The sequence below is a fragment of the Xiphophorus hellerii genome, chromosome 3 (assembly GCF_003331165.1).
Source record: "Xiphophorus hellerii strain 12219 chromosome 3, Xiphophorus_hellerii-4.1, whole genome shotgun sequence".
In the NCBI taxonomy this organism is placed as follows: domain Eukaryota; kingdom Metazoa; phylum Chordata; class Actinopteri; order Cyprinodontiformes; family Poeciliidae; genus Xiphophorus; species Xiphophorus hellerii.
The window spans coordinates 536,411-555,131 of record NC_045674.1 but is presented as its reverse complement, the minus strand read 5'-3'; the positions used below and the strand labels follow the sequence as shown (position 1 = coordinate 555,131).

Sequence of the window (18,721 nt, the reverse complement as noted above, 5' to 3'; positions counted from 1 at the left end):
TAAGTGCCATGTTGGTGTTCTGCGTTGGTGGAGTTAATGTTATGGTTAGCGCTTTATGGTTATTGTAACCGGATTCCTAGTTAGCGCTTCCCAACATTTCATGATCCAGAGCTGTTTGGTGTTTTTTTCTTTGTTAAAAGGAACCAACAGTTTCTGGACATGTCAGGTTTTCCTGCGGTTTGCTCCGGACCTCCGGGGCCGACATGGTTCCGACCGGACCGGCGGCGTTCCTGGTGAGGAATTCTGATCTAACCTGTGACCATCGTCTTCCACCAGGTGCTGGTGATCTTCTCAGATGGACTCGATGAAGATGTGATTACTCTGGAGAATGAATCTGAGAGGCTGCGGCAGTCGGGTAACACGCTGACCAGGATCGACGCTGGCGTTGCCACGGTAACGCGTATCACACCGCAAGCGGGTAACCTGTGCGTACCTTTGCCGGCAGGGATCAGCGCGCTGCTCGTCGTGGCCCTGGAGGGCGTGCGTAACGCCGCCCAGCTGCAGATGGTGGAGTTCGGCCGAGGGTTCGGATACAAACTTCCTCTGACCATCGGAATGCCGAGCGTCGGGAGCGCCGTCCTCAAACAGATCGTAAGCCGTTTCTGTTTCAGAAAATTAGCATTCATGGAACAAACATCATCATTTAGCTTTCCTCTGATCCTGTGAAGTGTTTTTGGAGACGTTCATGTTCACAGGCTGCTCTGGGATTCACTCAACGCTTTCATCTGTTCTGGGGAAATGAGCCTCTGCTCCAGGCAGACGCTGATAAAGGAGAAATGTTGCTGTTGCTGTCGAACCTGACAGGCTAATCAACCTTCCTCCGTCGTTCCAGCCAACAGCTGCTGCAGCTAATCCACAGGATGAAGGAATCTGCATTATTCTGGCCTCTCATCCACACATGTTTCTAATTCATCAGCGTTACTCCAGCAGACCACAGCTGGATCAAACCTGGACAAATGTTTTCCTTTCCTAGGAAAACCCCCCAGAGACTCATTTACTGCTAAAACATGATGAAGGCTCACCAAGCATCTGTTGGCGGCCGCCCAGCAGCAGAGAGGCCAATAAACAGAGGCGGCCTGGTGAGCAGAACCGCTCCACCTCTGCAGGGCCTGCAGGTGGAGGCGCCGAATACCAGGATGTGACTCATCAACCTGTCAGGAGGAGGAGTCACAGAGGAGGACAGAGAGCATTTCATCATCACTTCGCCTGAAGTAGCCCACGCTCTGCTCAGACCAGAACAGATGAGCGACGCGTCCTAATCAGCTGACTCTGGCTCATATGTATGGTGCACTATTAGGGCCACAATTAAGGCTGATCTCCAGCCAGCAGGGGGCGACATCCATTCTGAAGCTTGCTACTGATTTTAGATGTGGTGACATATCCAGTTTTTAGGTGAGCCACAGGTACAAAACCCTGGAATGAAACGGTTTAATGACCTCCTCCTGGTGTGGATCGGTTCTCCAGAACCTTAATGACCTGATTATTCTGTTCAGGTGCAGCAGAGTCTCATCTAAACGTTGCAGGACTGCGGGCCTCCAGGACTGGAGTTTGACACCCCTGAAATACATGATACTGCCTTTTTGAATACACTGACATTTTGACAGAATTTACTGTAATCCAGTGAGTCACCAATCATAAACTTGCTGGATTATACAGAGCTGAAGTTGGCTTCTGATTGAGCTAATAGCTAATAGCGAGCTCCGTATAATACAGCAAGTTTATGCTAGGTGTCATGTAGGATTACGGCAGCGTTTCTCAGGTCCGGTCCTCCTGCCTGCATGTTTCCCTGCTGCCACACCTGGATTGAATCTGTGGTGATTAACAGGCTGCAGTTCTTGATGGTATCATTTGGATCAGCGGTTCTGGTTCAGAGGCTCATCTAAAACATGCAGACTGGGGGCCTGAGGACTGGGAAGCACTGGATGACAGTAACCAATATCATACGTGTTGATTGGGCTAGGTTTGCTAACTGGCAGTCCGGTCCGGTTTAGTCCGGTCCGATTCGGTCCAGACTGTTTGCTTCAGGAACGGTTTCCTCACAGACGTCAGAGTTCAGTGGCGTCCATCAGCTGCCTGGAGACGGTCGCCATGCAGTAACTGCTCTGCTGATGGGGGAAACCAGACGCTTCGTTTAGGAATGTGTGAGAAGAAAAACCAAACATCTGGAACGAATCCTCACACTTTCCTGAACATCACAACATCCATTAGAAGTTTCTGTGTCACATGAGAAACATTTCAAGTTCTTTGATGTCATGAAATTAAATGAATGAAATGAGTAGAAACGTGCTTTTATTTTCACGGCTTGTTTGTTGCTTCCTGTCCCTTCTGCAGGACTCGGTGTCGAACAGGGAGTGCTGCAACGTCATGTGCAAATGTTCAGGACCAGAAGGAGTCCGAGGATCCCGGGGCCGCTTGGGGTCAAAGGTGACTGCGGCGCTGCCGTCTGAACTGCAGGACAGATTTCATGCATGACTCAAATCTGCAGCTTCATAACAGCAGTTATGAATGTTTGTTTTGTCTTTAGAAGGACCAGGAGTTTAACATTAATCCAGATTAATTCACCTCAAAAATTTGAAGACAATCTTTTTTTTCCCATGCAAAATTCCTGAGAGGAACTTTTGTATTTGCGTTTCTGGTAGGTCTGTAAATCTGACGCACAGGTAGGCCTGTCACCGTAACTAATGCTGCTGGTCGATAAATCGTTCCTGAAGTTACTGCGATACACGATAATATTGTTTGGAGACCATTTTAAGCTAATTTAATAATAAATTAGCTTAAAATGTAAGAACACATTCTCAGAAATCAATGAACTCAATTTATTGGTTATTGCGACAGGCTAACCCACAGCTACAGGCGCTACAGCAGCTTCTCTGGGTTAATTCCTGCTTCTGAACCATCTGATTGTTGTGTTCAAGTTGTGCTAAAAGCAGTTAGCCTATCAGAAGCTATTCAAGCCTAAGTTAGCATCTCAATGCTAACATGTAGCAGCTAACGCTAATGTTAACATCCACAGTCTAGATTTCTAAAGAAGATCCATGAATGATCGAGAAACTCTGGAAAAATGAACTTTGATTAAAAATCTTCAGCTTATTTTTAAGCTGAAAAATAAGCTTAAAAATTAAGCTTATTTAATAAGCTTAACAACATCTTTGTTGTTGATGTTCATCTCAACAACAAAGATTTTGGTTATTTCTTCAATAATTTCACAGTAATTAAACTTTTATTGGCGTCTACTGCTGGTCTTTACATTTTAAAATCACAACCATCTGGTCTACGCAGCTATAATGTCTAAACCCACCAGCAGAGGGCAGGAGCCATCAGGGTATCAGGCGGTTTCTGGAGCGTCTGACAGCGAGGTGGAGGACCAGCAGAGCCGATTCTCTGGTCTCTGGTTTAGAACGGTTTTATCTGCAGGATAACGAGAGAGCGAGTGTTTGTCCTGACGGACGATAATCTAGATTATCTGTCTGTAATCTGTGCTGTGTTTGTGCTGCAGGGCGTCCTGGGACAGAATGGTTTCCCAGGTTTCCCGGGAGACGAGGGCAGCGCCGTGAGTCCATCTTTTTACTCTCACTTCCTGTTTAAGAAATTCTGTCTACTTCCTGTTCCGTGGTCTCCACTTCCTGTCGTGTTGTTTCCACTTCCTGTCCCGGTGTCTCTACTTCCTGTCCCGGTGTCTCCACTTCCTGTTCCGTTGTCTCCACTTCCTGTCCCGGTGTCTCCACTTCCTGTTCCGTTGTCTCCACTTCCTGTCGTGTTGTTTCCACTTCCTGTCCCGGTGTCTCCACTTCCTGTTCCGTTGTCTCCACTTCCTGTCGTGTTGTTTCCACTTCCTGTCCCGGTGTCTCCACTTCCTGTCCTGTTGTTTCCACTTCCTGTTCCGTTGTCTCCACTTCCTGTCCCGGTGTCTCCACTTCCTGTCCTGTTGTTTCCACTTCCTGTTCCGTTGTCTCCACTTCCTGTCCCGTTGTCTCTCTGTCTTTTCCTCGCATGTGACAGCAACGTTTTCCAAAGTGGGATTTAACATTAAATGATCAATTTTAAATGTGTAATTTGTGTTTTTCTGTCATTATTATAAAATATGAATTAAAATAATTTCAGAAATATTTTTTTGTCTCAGAATAGAAAACCAGGAGAGCATTATTTGTCATGTTCATGTTACAGTTTTCTTATCAAAATAGAGGATATTGGTGGCAACACAGTGCTTCTCAAATAGTGGGGCGCGTCAGAAGCAGGACTTTATTTTATTTTTTTTAACAGAACTCAATATATTATAAAGTATGCTATATTATACAGAGTAGCTTTCAACAGTAAAACATTGGTATGAAAATCAAAAGAATATAGGGAAGATATTACAGACATGACAAATTAAAAATATTCAGAGATCTACAACATTCATATGTTTACAGCTTTTTTCTTCATACTCTTGGAAATAATTGTCTTTATTCGTGTTAACTGATAAACCAGCCTCCTTTCACTAGGTGGCAGCAGCGTTCAAACTAATCAACAGACTCCTGTTCCAGCCAGTAGTAGCAGCTGCTCAGCCCTGCTGTAAACGGATTTACCGTCATAGAGAAGTTTGACAGTGAAAAGAGAAACGGCAGCAGAGCTCAGTAAAGACAGGCGAAAAATGTTATTTTTATGTACAGGAATACAATCATAATACTACGAGAGCCATGTCGTATTAGCAGAGTAGTTTAAATATTGGCAGAATAAAGACGTTAAATTAAAAAGCTGAGTGATGTGCAACGTGACCCGCTCAGCGAGTCTGGTTCTTTCTATTAAATAAAAAGTTGTTTAAACAATCGTTTCAAAGTCCTGCGGCTAAAACATTTACTATTTACTCCTTTGTTAAACCAGTACCAACTATAACCTTACAAGACTCTCAGTATTCCGCATTTTAGCTCAGTATGGTGAAAAGTTATAAAATTACAACTTTATTCTCGTCCAACTTTACTTGTATTTAAAACCCAAATGAAAAACTCAGAGCCCGGTTCTTATACTCCATCATGAGCAAGTAACTGCAGAAAAAGGCCAGAATACAGACGAAACCTGTGTATTTATTGTTAATGCTAAATGTTAAACACTTTTCATCTCTTCTGATCTGACAAGCTGAAATATAAGCAACAGTGCTGCAAATTTTTCCACAATAAATGTTAAAAACTATTTAGTTGCAGGGTTTCAGCCCATCGGCGGTCCGCCAGGTTTTTGTATTAAAACATGTTAAGTTGGCAGGAAATGTAACAATATTACTGGGTAATTACATGTTACAGTGAAACCATTTAAATCCACAGCTAGTCTTAAAAACAACAAATCAAAAAATACAATTAAGATGAATATCAATTATTTGCACTTCTGTTTAACCCAATGAAGTCAGCGGCTCCATGAGGCCCCCAGGGCTTCAGGGGCCATAAATGTTGATATTTTAGCACAGATATATAAATGTAACATTTATTTATTGAGATGATCAAAGCTGCTAAATTTGATTTAATGGTTTCAGTATAAATTAAAAGATTTTAAATTGTTTAACATTTAAATTTAAGATTTTAAGGAGCTGGCAAGTTTACTTTGTAAAAGTTCAAAGAACAATATTCATAGTTAGATTGTTTTGTTACCATAGCAACAATCTGACGTGAGTTTGATCTGTTTGTTCACAAATACAAATTAATAAACTGTAATTATAACTGATTGTTTTCAGGTTGGCCAGTTAATCTACTCTCTCTCTCCCAGATTAAATCCAACCCAGAAGCTGTTAGAGGTGCTGATGGATTTAGCAGCAAGAGGGGCCCCTAGTTCAGATTCTGCCCCAGGCCCCATGCAGCCTTGGACCAGCCCTGCAGGATGAGTTAAATCTGCTGCACTGAGCAGAGATGAGCAACAAACTGAGATTTAATTTAATGCTGCTAATGTGGCTTTAGTAGCTCTAACATTTTGTGTTTGTTCAGTTTTTAATAAGAGCCACAGAAACTGTTTTGGTTGCTGAAGTTTATGTTAAGAGTTTTTCAGATCTCTGCATGCATTAACTCTGACTAAATATACAAATCATTAATATGGTTTGATGCTTCGTGTAACCGGAAAAATAATAATAAACTAGAATAAAACCAGCGTGAAGCTCCTCACCGGCTGAACCTGCATGATGAGGTTAGCTCTGGTTCGTTAGCCGCTAACGCTCCGACCAACCGGGACACAGACATGAACTTTACAGGGCAGACAGCGCCACACGCTGGGCAGCGAGTTGAGATGGAAACGCCCAACATCATTCTTTGTTCACAAATATAAATCATTCTCGGCGCTCCATCAACACTCCTCTGAAAGCCACTAGAAGTTATTCCTGCGGTTCACATAGAGCTGCACAACTTACACTGGGGGAAACTCTGCGTTGAGAAACCTAAACTGAAGAAGCTGATAGTATCCAAAGCTTATACTTGTAAAACGTTTTACTATATTAAGACTAAAAATGTAAATCCCAGTGAATCATTTACACTTTTTTCCTTTTCAATCCGAGTCTTTATGAAATATTAGTGATTCACTTGATAAACTGATTTTGGAAATTATTTTGAGGCTTAGGACAATAAAACTGGTTTTGATAATAGAATGCTGGAGCCAGTGGTTTGTACAGATAAATTATGAAATATGAACAGATTCGCAATAGTATTTCAATTCTGGGGAGGGAAGAGCACGAAAAAATGATGATCCCAGGGGTGTGGCAGAGAATAGTTGAGAAACCAGAACAGATAAAAACTCATGACCAGCTAAAGTCAGAACTGATGACGCAGCGTTTACGCTAAATGAATTTAATAATTACAGAATAAAAGGATTTTTTTTTACATATTTAGCGGCTTCAGGTTGGTAAACGGTTTCCAGCCAGAAGCTTTTTGGGCCGGAAAAGTTTTGGAACCCAAACATTCCTGCCAACCAGCAGAACCTTGGGGTAAAGGTCAGGATAAACTCACCTGGATAGAACCTTGGGGTTCTGCTGGTTCCTCCATGCTGCCTGTTCTGACCCGTTCTGTCTCTGCAGGGCGAGCGCGGCGCTCCCGGACCCAGCGGACCTCCAGGCGTCCAGGGCTGCCCCGGACTCAGAGGACAGAAGGTAGAAACCAGCTCTGACCCGGTCTCTGGGCTCTGACCCGGTCTCTGGGCTCTGACCCGGTCTCTGGGCTCTGACCCGGTCCGGTCTGTATGACTCCTTGCTGCCTGTGTTGCTCTAACGGCTGCGTGTGTTGCAGGGAGGGCGCGGCCTGCGCGGGAACCGGGTGAGTGACGCTCAGCCGCTGGACGGCGGGATGTTTGGACCGACGGTCCAGTCCGGACAACGTTTGACTGTGATTCTCTGTGGCTGCAGGGGGAAGACGGAGAGGACGGGCTGAACGGGATCAATGGGGAACAGGTACCAGCACCCCGCAGCATCGGCTCCTCGGGTTCTGCGGTTCTGGTGGATCCTCAGAGCAGATCCGGTCCAATAGCAGTAGAGATCCTGGGACCAAAACCAGCATTTCTAAAGCTACACAGTCAAAAAGTAGCTCTAAGCTAGCTAAATGTTTGCTAACTGGTTAGCTCGCTAGTTAAATATTTGGTGTGAAGCTAAATTACTAGCTGCCTGAGTGAGCTACATATCTGCTAAATATTTAATGCAGTTATCTGGCTAGCTAAATGTGGCTAGCTAAATGTTATGCAGCTACATTTTCCTCTGTGAGCTAGCTTAACATAAATATGTAGCTTGGAGCTAAATAGTTAGCTTGTTAGCTTAATATTCATCTTGTGAAGTAAATATTTATTTAGATATTGTGACATTAATGAATGAATTAAATAAATATTACGAGGCGTGAAAGATCCCAGTCGGTTCCGCCGGCTGATCCCGGATCCGCTCGGGTTCTGTTCGGTTTCTGGAAATGATCTGGTAGCTGATTGGACGGATTTCTGTTTCCGTTTCCAGGGAGAAACGGGAAAAGATGGAGCTGGAGGAGAGAGAGGACATCCAGGAAACCCGGTACCTGAACCCATTCATTCGTTCGTTCATTCATTCATTCATTCATTCATTCATTCATTCATTTATTCGTTCATTCATTCGTTCATGTTTGTTCATTCATGTATTCATTTGTTCATTGATTCATCTGTTCGTTCATTCTTCAGCTCCTCCAGGTTCAGATGTTTCAGTTTATTCACTTAGACTTCAGAAAGCAGGAAAACAGTTCTGGTTCTGGGTCTGACCCAGCCTGGACGCTCTGACCTTTGACCTTTTCCTCCTCAGGGCATCCCTGGAATCAGAGGGGAGCGTGGGCCGGAAGGACGGCGAGGACTGAGAGGAGACCCGGTGAGTCCAGCAGAGGTTGCAATGATCACGCTGCAGGTGACCTTTGACCTCCTCCTCAAACCCAACTCGGCTCCAAACGTCCAATCAGAAGGCAGAGGAGGCGATGATGTCAGAGCAGGTCCAGGATGATGATTCCTCTAAATGTGAAACAGAAACATCAGGATAAACTCACCTGGATAGAAAAACAGGAAGATTCCTCTGGATCTGGTTTCTGCTCCAGAACCGGATCCATTTCCTTAAATCTGCCACAATCATATGACATCTTCCTATAGGGGAAGAAGCGTTAGCATTAGCATTAGCATTAGCAGTGGAGCTCATAGACATGGAGCGGGCCGGCCCGTTGCTGCGATACGTCACAGCGTCCGCCATATTGAACTTCACAAAGTGCCGTTCTACTAAGTATTTTTAGTTCATTCTTGTCATTGACACATTTTCTCTCACACACTGATATATTTGGTAATCAGAGAAATGACTGAAGACAGAGTTTCTAACTTTTGATGTGATTATTTAATTATTTTGGGGGATTTCTGAATAAAGAGCACAATGTTTTAATTTGCTACAAATGATTCTGATCATTTTTATATTGACATTGATGAACAAACACACTTTTACAGTGTTTTATTAAAGAACATATTTACATGATTCCATAATTTAATGTACATTCAACATTTCAAGATATGAAGAAAAATTTATTTCCTTTTATTTTTTTATATTTTACTGTAAAAACAATAAACTTTGATAAATCAATTATTGTCAAGCATTAGCTACATATGTTTTCTTCTGGAAAAAAAAACATTTATTACAGTTTGATATGCCAACTCTGGACAGCAGAGACAGAAAAATGGAACAGAGGAAATTATTTTGATTTCATTACATAAGTTGTCTTAATACATTAAAACTTCAGATTGAGATATTTTTCTTAAAAAGACACAAAAAGTGAAAGAATAAAAGTGTGCAATAAAACACAAATGTATGTATTTATATTATACTGGGAACACTGGCCACTGGTTCAGTCTGCTGGTCACACTGGGAGAAGTCCAGTGAGTTCTGAGACGTCCTGCTACTCAGGCTAAAGCCCAGGATAAAAGAGAAATGATCCAAAAGTGTAATAGAAACTAGAAAATTTCGGAAGAAATTTAGCCGGGGCCTGCCAAGGCGCGCCCGTCGGGCATGGGCCCGGCGTCGTCACGCTACAAATCGGCGTCGACGCTAAAGAACGCCGCGACGTAATCAGTGGCACGCGGAGAACCGCAAGAACGTTAAGCGAGGCGGACGTGCACCATTCGGTACGATTTAAAATGTTGTCAAGGCTTTTATTTTGGAAGTTTTGTTAAACTTCATTTCAAAGGGCCAAACTAATCCCAAGCGTAATAGTCCTTGGGTTAAAATAGTTATATAATGCTCAAAACACAAGTAGCTGATGTAAAAATATTCAAGGCTTTTATTTTGAAATTTTCAGTATGCTTCATTTTAAAGTTCTGAACTAATACCACGTGTAAGAGTGCTTTGGATGAAAAAGTCAAATAAAGCCAAAAAGAGCAATTACGTCATGTAAAAATATTCAAGGCTTTTATTGTGAAACTTTTGTTAAGCTTCATTTCAAAGGGCCAAACTAATACCATGTGTAACAGTGCTTTGGATGAAAAAGTCAAATAAAGCCAAAAAGAGCAATTACATGATGTAAAAATATTCAAGGCTTTTATTTTGAAATTTTCAGTATGCTTCATTTTAAAGTTCTGAACTAATACCACGTGTAACAGTGCTTTGGATGAAAAAGTCATATACGGCCAAAAAAAGCAATTACATGATGTAAAAATATTCGAGGCTTTTATTTTGAAATTTTCAGTATGCTTCATTTCAAAGGGCCAAACTAATACCACGTGTAACAGTGCTTTGGATGAAAAAGTCACATAAAGCCAAAAACAGCAATTACGTCATGTAAAAATATTCAGGGCTTTTATTTTGAAATTTTCAGTATGCTTCATTTTAAAGTTCTGAACTAATACCACGTGTAAGAGTGCTTTGGATGAAAAAGTCAAATAAAGCCAAAAAGAGCAATTACATGATGTAAAAATATTCAAGGCTTTTATTTTGAAATTTTCAGTATGCTTCATTTTAAAGTTCTGAACTAATACCACGTGTAACAGTGCTTTGGATGAAAAAGTCAAATAAAGCCAAAAAGAGCAATTACGTCATGTAAAAATATTCAAGGCTTTTATTTTGAAATTTTCAGTATGCTTCATTTCAAAGGGCCAAACTAATACCATGTGTAACAGTGCTTTGGATGAAAAAGTCATATACGGCCAAAAAGAGCAATTACATGATGTAAAAATATTCAAGGCTTTTATTTTGAAATTATTATTATGCTCCATTTTAAAGTTCCGACCTAATCCCATGTGTAACAGTGCTTTGGATGAAAAAGTCATATACGGCCAAAAAGAGCAATTACATGATGTAAAAATATTCAAGGCTTTTATTTTGAAATTTTCAGTATGATTCACTTCAGAGGGCCAAACTATTCCATTGTGTAACAGTGCTTTGGATAAAAAAGTCACATAAAGCCAAAAAGCGCAATTACCTGATGTAAAAATATTCAAGGCTTTTATTTTGAAATTATTATTATGCTCCATTTTAAAGTTCCAAACTAATCCCATGTGTAACAGTGCTTTGGATGAAAAAGTCATATACGGCCAAAAAAAGCAATTACATGATGTAAAAATATTCAAGGCTTTTATTTTGAAATTTTCAGTATGCTTCATTTCAGAGGGCCAAACTAATACCACGTGTAACAGTGCTTTGGATGAAAAAGTCATATACGGCCAAAAAGAGCAATTACGTCATGTAAAATATTCAAGGCTTTTATTTTGAAATTTTCAGTATGCTTAATTTTAAAGTTCCAAACTAATCCCATGTGTAACAGTGCTTTGGATGGAAAAGTCAGATAAAGCCAAAAAGAGCAATTACATGATGTAAAAATATTCAGGGCTTTTATTTTGAAATTATTATTATGCTCCATTTTAAAGTTCCAAACTAATCCCATGTGTAACAGTGCTTTGGATGAAAAAGTCATATACGGCCAAAAACAGCAATTACCTGATGTAAAAATATTCAAGGCTTTTATTTTGAAATTATTATTATGCTCCATTTTAAAGTTCCGAACTAATCCCATGTGTAACATTGCTTTGGATGAAAAAGTCATATACGGCCAAAAAGAGCAATTACGTCATGTAAAATATTCAAGGCTTTTATTTTGAAATTTTCAGTATGCTTCATTTTAAAGTTTAAAACTAATCCCATGTGTAACAGTTACTGAGTTAAATCAGTTATATACAGCCCATAGCAGCAGGTAGTTCTAAAGGCCAGTTCTCAGTCCTGATCTGTTTCAACTGAGGGTAGATAGAACTACAGTGATGCGTATTCGTAGTCCTAACCAGCAGCCAATAGCCTCTTGAGTTCCGTTGCTATGGTAAATAATGGTCTCAGCAGGTGTGAGCTGTGAGCTCTGAGCTCTCAAACACACAAGTGTGTTTGAGCAAACACACTTTACTGAAAAAAAGCATTGGAAACAAATCCTTCTTGTTCGGGAACCGTAATACATATTGGAAAAGCGTTTTAAGCGTATGACAGGTCAATGTGTCTTCTGCGATAGTCCCGAGATTCATATCTGTACCTCACTCAGAACATTTACAGCGATGAGAGAAAGAAATGTTGTGCCCAGATATGAACCGAGATCGGCTGTCACTGTAATTTGAGCAAAAATGAGAAAGTTTGGGTCGCTTAGAGGCAAATTGTGGACAAACCGTAACTGGTATCGACGAGCCGTCTTCACTTTCGAAGAGATCACAGACGTATCTACAAAATGAAATTTGAATGGCATTTCTAGGTGAATTTGTGACGACACAGCAAATCCTCAAAAATAGGGTATTTCTAGGATTTTTCCCATTGAGTTATAATGGGGTTTTTTTCGTAGTTTTTTGCGAATTATGTCGCCACGTTAAGCCCAAATCCCACCAGAAGTAATAGCTCCAATGGCGTGAATTTTCTGCACGTTTTGATACCTCATTTGTAGGTGTGCACCCAGCGGTACGAGCCGCATTAACGGTTACGGAAGAAAAATAAAGATTAAAGAGACGCTTCTCTCCGACAATAGTAATAGGTTCCTGCCATTGCTTTGCATGGCAGGCCCATGTAATGTAACAGTGCTTTGGATGAAAAAGTCAAATAAAGCCAAAAAGAGCAATTACATGATGTAAAAATATTCAAGGCTTTTATTTTGAAATTTTCAGTATGCTTCATTTTAAAGTTCTGAACTAATACCACGTGTAACAGTGCTTTGGATGAAAAAGTCAAATAAAGCCAAAAAGAGCAATTACGTCATGTAAAAATATTCAAGGCTTTTATTTTGAAATTTTCAGTATGCTTCATTTCAAAGGGCCAAACTAATACCATGTGTAACAGTGCTTTGGATGAAAAAGTCATATACGGCCAAAAAGAGCAATTACATGATGTAAAAATATTCAAGGCTTTTATTTTGAAATTATTATTATGCTCCATTTTAAAGTTCCGACCTAATCCCATGTGTAACAGTGCTTTGGATGAAAAAGTCATATACGGCCAAAAAGAGCAATTACATGATGTAAAAATATTCAAGGCTTTTATTTTGAAATTTTCAGTATGATTCACTTCAGAGGGCCAAACTATTCCATTGTGTAACAGTGCTTTGGATAAAAAAGTCACATAAAGCCAAAAAGCGCAATTACCTGATGTAAAAATATTCAAGGCTTTTATTTTGAAATTATTATTATGCTCCATTTTAAAGTTCCAAACTAATCCCATGTGTAACAGTGCTTTGGATGAAAAAGTCATATACGGCCAAAAAAAGCAATTACATGATGTAAAAATATTCAAGGCTTTTATTTTGAAATTTTCAGTATGCTTCATTTCAGAGGGCCAAACTAATACCACGTGTAACAGTGCTTTGGATGAAAAAGTCATATACGGCCAAAAAGAGCAATTACGTCATGTAAAATATTCAAGGCTTTTATTTTGAAATTTTCAGTATGCTTAATTTTAAAGTTCCAAACTAATCCCATGTGTAACAGTGCTTTGGATGGAAAAGTCAGATAAAGCCAAAAAGAGCAATTACATGATGTAAAAATATTCAGGGCTTTTATTTTGAAATTATTATTATGCTCCATTTTAAAGTTCCAAACTAATCCCATGTGTAACAGTGCTTTGGATGAAAAAGTCATATACGGCCAAAAACAGCAATTACCTGATGTAAAAATATTCAAGGCTTTTATTTTGAAATTATTATTATGCTCCATTTTAAAGTTCCGAACTAATCCCATGTGTAACATTGCTTTGGATGAAAAAGTCATATACGGCCAAAAAGAGCAATTACGTCATGTAAAATATTCAAGGCTTTTATTTTGAAATTTTCAGTATGCTTCATTTTAAAGTTTAAAACTAATCCCATGTGTAACAGTTACTGAGTTAAATCAGTTATATACAGCCCATAGCAGCAGGTAGTTCTAAAGGCCAGTTCTCAGTCCTGATCTGTTTCAACTGAGGGTAGATAGAACTACAGTGATGCGTATTCGTAGTCCTAACCAGCAGCCAATAGCCTCTTGAGTTCCGTTGCTATGGTAAATAATGGTCTCAGCAGGTGTGAGCTGTGAGCTCTGAGCTCTCAAACACACAAGTGTGTTTGAGCAAACACACTTTACTGAAAAAAAGCATTGGAAACAAATCCTTCTTGTTCGGGAACCGTAATACATATTGGAAAAGCGTTTTAAGCGTATGACAGGTCAATGTGTCTTCTGCGATAGTCCCGAGATTCATATCTGTACCTCACTCAGAACATTTACAGCGATGAGAGAAAGAAATGTTGTGCCCAGATATGAACCGAGATCGGCTGTCACTGTAATTTGAGCAAAAATGAGAAAGTTTGGGTCGCTTAGAGGCAAATTGTGGACAAACCGTAACTGGTATCGACGAGCCGTCTTCACTTTCGAAGAGATCACAGACGTATCTACAAAATGAAATTTGAATGGCATTTCTAGGTGAATTTGTGACGACACAGCAAATCCTCAAAAATAGGGTATTTCTAGGATTTTTCCCATTGAGTTATAATGGGGTTTTTTTCGTAGTTTTTTGCGAATTATGTCGCCACGTTAAGCCCAAATCCCACCAGAAGTAATAGCTCCAATGGCGTGAATTTTCTGCACGTTTTGATACCTCATTTGTAGGTGTGCACCCAGCGGTACGAGCCGCATTAACGGTTACGGAAGAAAAATAAAGATTAAAGAGACGCTTCTCTCCGACAATAGTAATAGGTTCCTGCCATTGCTTTGCATGGCAGGCCCCAAATACATCTATTTTTACTTCCCATTCAGAATAAACCTACATTTTCATCATGTTGTTTTCTGACTCGTAGCATCTTTATAGCTAAATAGCGGCGTTGTGAAGCCGAGCTGTGAAACAGAGCAGCTCCAGCTCTGACCCTGACTGACCTTTCCTCTCTAAATCCCCTGGTCTTTAATGCACTTCCTCTCTAACAGCGGTTTCTCATCAGCTCTCTCTCATTAAAACAATATGAAAACGTAGCTACGCTAACAATCAGTGGTTACTTCGGGCCAATTTAGCTACATAGGAAATATTTCTCTGTTGTTTAGAAGCGAGTTTCTGTAATTCTGCTCTTTCATGCTTACCTGTGAAAGGTAAAGCCAATGAATCCAGTTTGTTTTGTAAAAGGGTTTAAATAAGTCAGAACAGCTCAGGACTTGGAGCTCCGATCGCTCTGCTGCCACACACAACATGGCGGCGACGTAACGCAGGACTCAGCGCTCAATGAGGAGTCTAGTATTCATGAATGTTCTTAATCCAGAAGGTCAAAGGTCATATCAACGCAGGTTCATATGTGACCCTGATTTAATAAAACCCGTCCAGCTCCGTCATACGGAACACCTGGAATGTCGAGAAGCGGAATTAAAACAGATTTTCTTCTTCAGATTCCTAAAGCAACATCTGTTCATGTTTCTGTTCTCACTCCAAACGTCGGTGTGTTTCAGGGCGAGCCGGGCGGCGACAACACGGCTCCTGGACCCAAAGGAGAGGCCGGATACCCAGGATTACCGGTAACACACACTAGGGAGCGGCTTCCTCCAGGTGACTCACCTGAGCAGAGAGGATCAGCCAATCAGGCGAGGCGCAGAGCAAACCTTAAATCAGATCCAGTTTGTTCCAGTTTCTTTCTGCAGAAACTTTAATAAATGAAAGTTACAGACGGATGGAGAGAACCGATGACAAAATGACTCCATCCTCTGGTCACTGCTCAGGTTCAGCCTGGAGGCTTTCAGGTGGAACCTGGAGAGGAAGCCGGTTCTGGTTCTGGTTCTGGTTCTGCTGTGTCCGGTCTCTGACCCGTTTGTGACCCCACAGGGTGCTCCAGGAGAGGACGGACCGCTAGGAGAGCCCGGCATCATGGGAAACCCGGTCAGTTCCGTGTTTACCTCCACGTTTGGTTCTGCTGAGCGGCTCGGCGGTTCTGGTTCTGATCCAAACAGTTTCTGCTCCACAGAGAAACCAAATTCATCGGATCAGAACCAGATCTGGGTTTAGTTTCAGTTATTAATGCAGAATATTTCAGCAGATCAAAGAGTTTCACATCATAAACATCAAACATTAAACCAACAATAGATCTGATCAGTTGATCAGTTTTTATTATCAACACTGATCAATGGATTTTATCTATTGATCAGTTGCCATTAGTAATAATCAAACCAGCTTTAATCAGATGCTGGTCGTCAGCTTCTGATGATGATGGTGATGAAGATGATGATGATGATGATGATGATGGTGACCTTCTTCCTCTCTGCTGGTCAGGGTCAGGACGGGAGGCGAGGGAATCCAGGTCAGAAGGTCAGAACTTTCCTGGTTCTGTTGGTTCTGTTCCCACCTGGAACCTTTTTAACCGTTTCTGTTCCTGCAGGGCTCGACCGGACCGCCCGGTTCTCCAGGTCCAAACGGACCTCCAGGTGCTGCCGGGCCCCAGGTGAGAGCCGAGTCGAGCTGCAGTTGTCTGGACCATGGTGGTTCTGGATCTTGGTGGTTCTGGACGGTGCCAGGCTGAGTGACGGCGTTCTGTCTGTCTCGTGTCCCTGCAGGGGCCCCGCGGCGTCCAGGGCCCGACCGGATCCAGAGGAGTGCCGGGCCTGACTGGACCTCAGGTCAGCTGGAACATTTTCTCTCACCTTCATCTGGAAGGAGCTAACGTAGCTAAGCTAAATGTTAGCTTAGCTACGTTAGCTCACTTTGAAGACATCCAGCACTTAGCTTCCCCTAGATTAGCACAAGCTAAGGCGCTAATTTATTTTGCTGCTCCATAAACATTCAGGGAAAAAGTTTTATTGGTACCAGAATCCTTCAAGTAGCTGAACATTTATATTCATGCTCTTATTTTGAAGTGGCAGGTCTGTTTCCTGTCCTCACATTCCCTCTTTTCTGTTCCAAATAAAAAGTCAGATATGCAACATTTCCACGAACAAACAACCAGCGGTGTTTATTAAATAAATATAAGAAATAAATTATTGTTTTCAGAGCCTCACATTCTGTCATGGAAGAAAAGATGGCTGAATTTAGCACTTTAGCATTAGCCTGGTCTAAACACCATATTGGTATAGCGCATTAGCTTCTGCTAATTATTGTGTTGGTGTAGTGCATTAGCATCAGCAGAAATACTGCTTATGATTAGCGTAGCTCACGCTGTAGTTAGCAGTGGGCAACAAAAAAACAAGTTTGTTTTTTTATTTAACCCCAAACACAGAAACATGAATTTCTGTGTTTCTGTGAAACATGAATTTCTGTGTTGCCATAACCAGGGTTTCCGTCCCGAGGTTAGAGTAGTAAAGAGTAACTAAAGGTAGTAAAAGGTACGTAAATATCAACCAATCACCAATCTCCAAAAATTGAGGAAATCGGTGCGAAATTGTGTTGGTAGCAAAAATATTGTAGATAGTAAAAGTATTAAATGAAACTGTGGGATTCCTGTTTAAACCCAGCGGACCGTGTGAGCAGACCCGGTTCTGTTTATATTTGTTGTTTTCTGCTGACCGATCGGCCTCCGTGTTCCTGCTGTGTTTGTGTTAATGATGAACATGCAGGTCGTGTTTATGTCTGACCTCCGTCGTTTAGTCCTGGAGGTAAACACGGATCTGCAGCTTTGGTTTATTTATTAGCTGCATGTGTTTTACATCCCGACTTTAAGAAGCAGCTGCAGATCTTAGCAATCAGGTCGCCATGCCCACCACTGACGGAGGCCGTCATATGAACAGCGGCCAGCAGGGGGCAGAAGCTTCTGCATCTGGCGGTTCCTGCAGCAGCCGACCCGAAGGCAGCCCTGAATCTCCGACCTGAACAGAACCAGAACCACGGCTCTTTGGTGCTTTCAGTCCAGCTGTCTGGATTCTGTTCGGCTGCATACGGATCAGGAAGGAGCATCACCAGGACCGGGGGTCGGGTCGGGTCGGGTCCAGTCCCCGCTTGGGGCCGCCAGACGGCAACTGTGGGGTCGAATTTCAGATTCATCATTGTTTTAGTTGCGTTTAATCAGTTGAGCTTTACTGCCACCTAGTGGACGTTGTTCATCATGTTCAACGACTTAAATGACCTTTTAAATATTACGGAGTAATTCATTATTTCAGTGTCCTTTGATTAATTGTACAAGCTAAGCTACATTGTTAGCTAAGAGACATTTGTAGCAGTTTAGTATCTTTTTATGGATTATTGATTTATATTTCCTCTCAATTTATTTCAGGTTCACAAACAAAATGGAAGTCAGATGTAAAACTAGAAATATGATTTTAATCTGGTGAAACTCAGGAATCTGATCAGAAAAAGAAACTGATCGGCCGATCAATCAGATTATTGGGTTTTATTGATCAGAGTTTGACATCATTGATTGTCTAGATAAAAACTGAAGCTGCATCAGTTTCTGGTCGTTTCTAATATTTTCACTTTCATCAAATTTATTTCTGTTGCTGCTGAAAACGTCGGAGGAGGAAATCCTGAAACGAATAATCCCAGAACAAAACGGCTCGGTTTAAACATTTCAGACTCTGTGATGCGTTCAGGGACGCTCAGAGCGCCGCCTGCCCTGACTCTGTTGCCGTGGTTACCTGCAGGGCGCGGCGGGGCCGATGGGAGAGACCGGGCCGGCGGGGCGGAGCGGAGCGGTCGGACCCAAGGTGAGCGTCGGCCTTCTCTGGTTCTGGCCATGTTCTGGTCGGACCCGGGTCGGGTCAGAAGTAACCCAGGTGTTGTGTTCAGGGCCAACCAGGAGATCCAGGAGGTCCTGGAGTTCCAGGACCGCAGGGACCCAGAGGAGCTCCGGTATGACACAGCAGG

General features: G+C 41.7%; 1 protein-coding gene across 4 annotated transcripts in view; it reads left to right on the top strand.

The window, feature by feature from the left end:
* col6a4a (collagen, type VI, alpha 4a) overlaps positions 1-18,721 on the top strand; it is a 50,543-nt gene that overhangs the window by 24,514 nt on the left and 7,308 nt on the right. For all 4 annotated transcript variants that reach the window (XM_032557801.1, XM_032557803.1, XM_032557802.1 and 1 more), the window contains 16 exons: positions 277-355; positions 446-591; positions 2,332-2,424; positions 3,497-3,550; positions 7,022-7,093; positions 7,230-7,256; positions 7,346-7,390; positions 7,937-7,990; positions 8,252-8,314; positions 15,388-15,453; positions 15,758-15,811; positions 16,202-16,237; positions 16,308-16,370; positions 16,483-16,545; positions 18,499-18,561; positions 18,644-18,706. In XM_032557801.1, the coding sequence (XP_032413692.1) occupies positions 277-355; positions 446-591; positions 2,332-2,424; positions 3,497-3,550; positions 7,022-7,093; positions 7,230-7,256; positions 7,346-7,390; positions 7,937-7,990; positions 8,252-8,314; positions 15,388-15,453; positions 15,758-15,811; positions 16,202-16,237; positions 16,308-16,370; positions 16,483-16,545; positions 18,499-18,561; positions 18,644-18,706 (1,041 nt within the window). The remainder of the gene's footprint in view (positions 1-276; positions 356-445; positions 592-2,331; positions 2,425-3,496; positions 3,551-7,021; positions 7,094-7,229; positions 7,257-7,345; positions 7,391-7,936; positions 7,991-8,251; positions 8,315-15,387; positions 15,454-15,757; positions 15,812-16,201; positions 16,238-16,307; positions 16,371-16,482; positions 16,546-18,498; positions 18,562-18,643; positions 18,707-18,721) is intronic.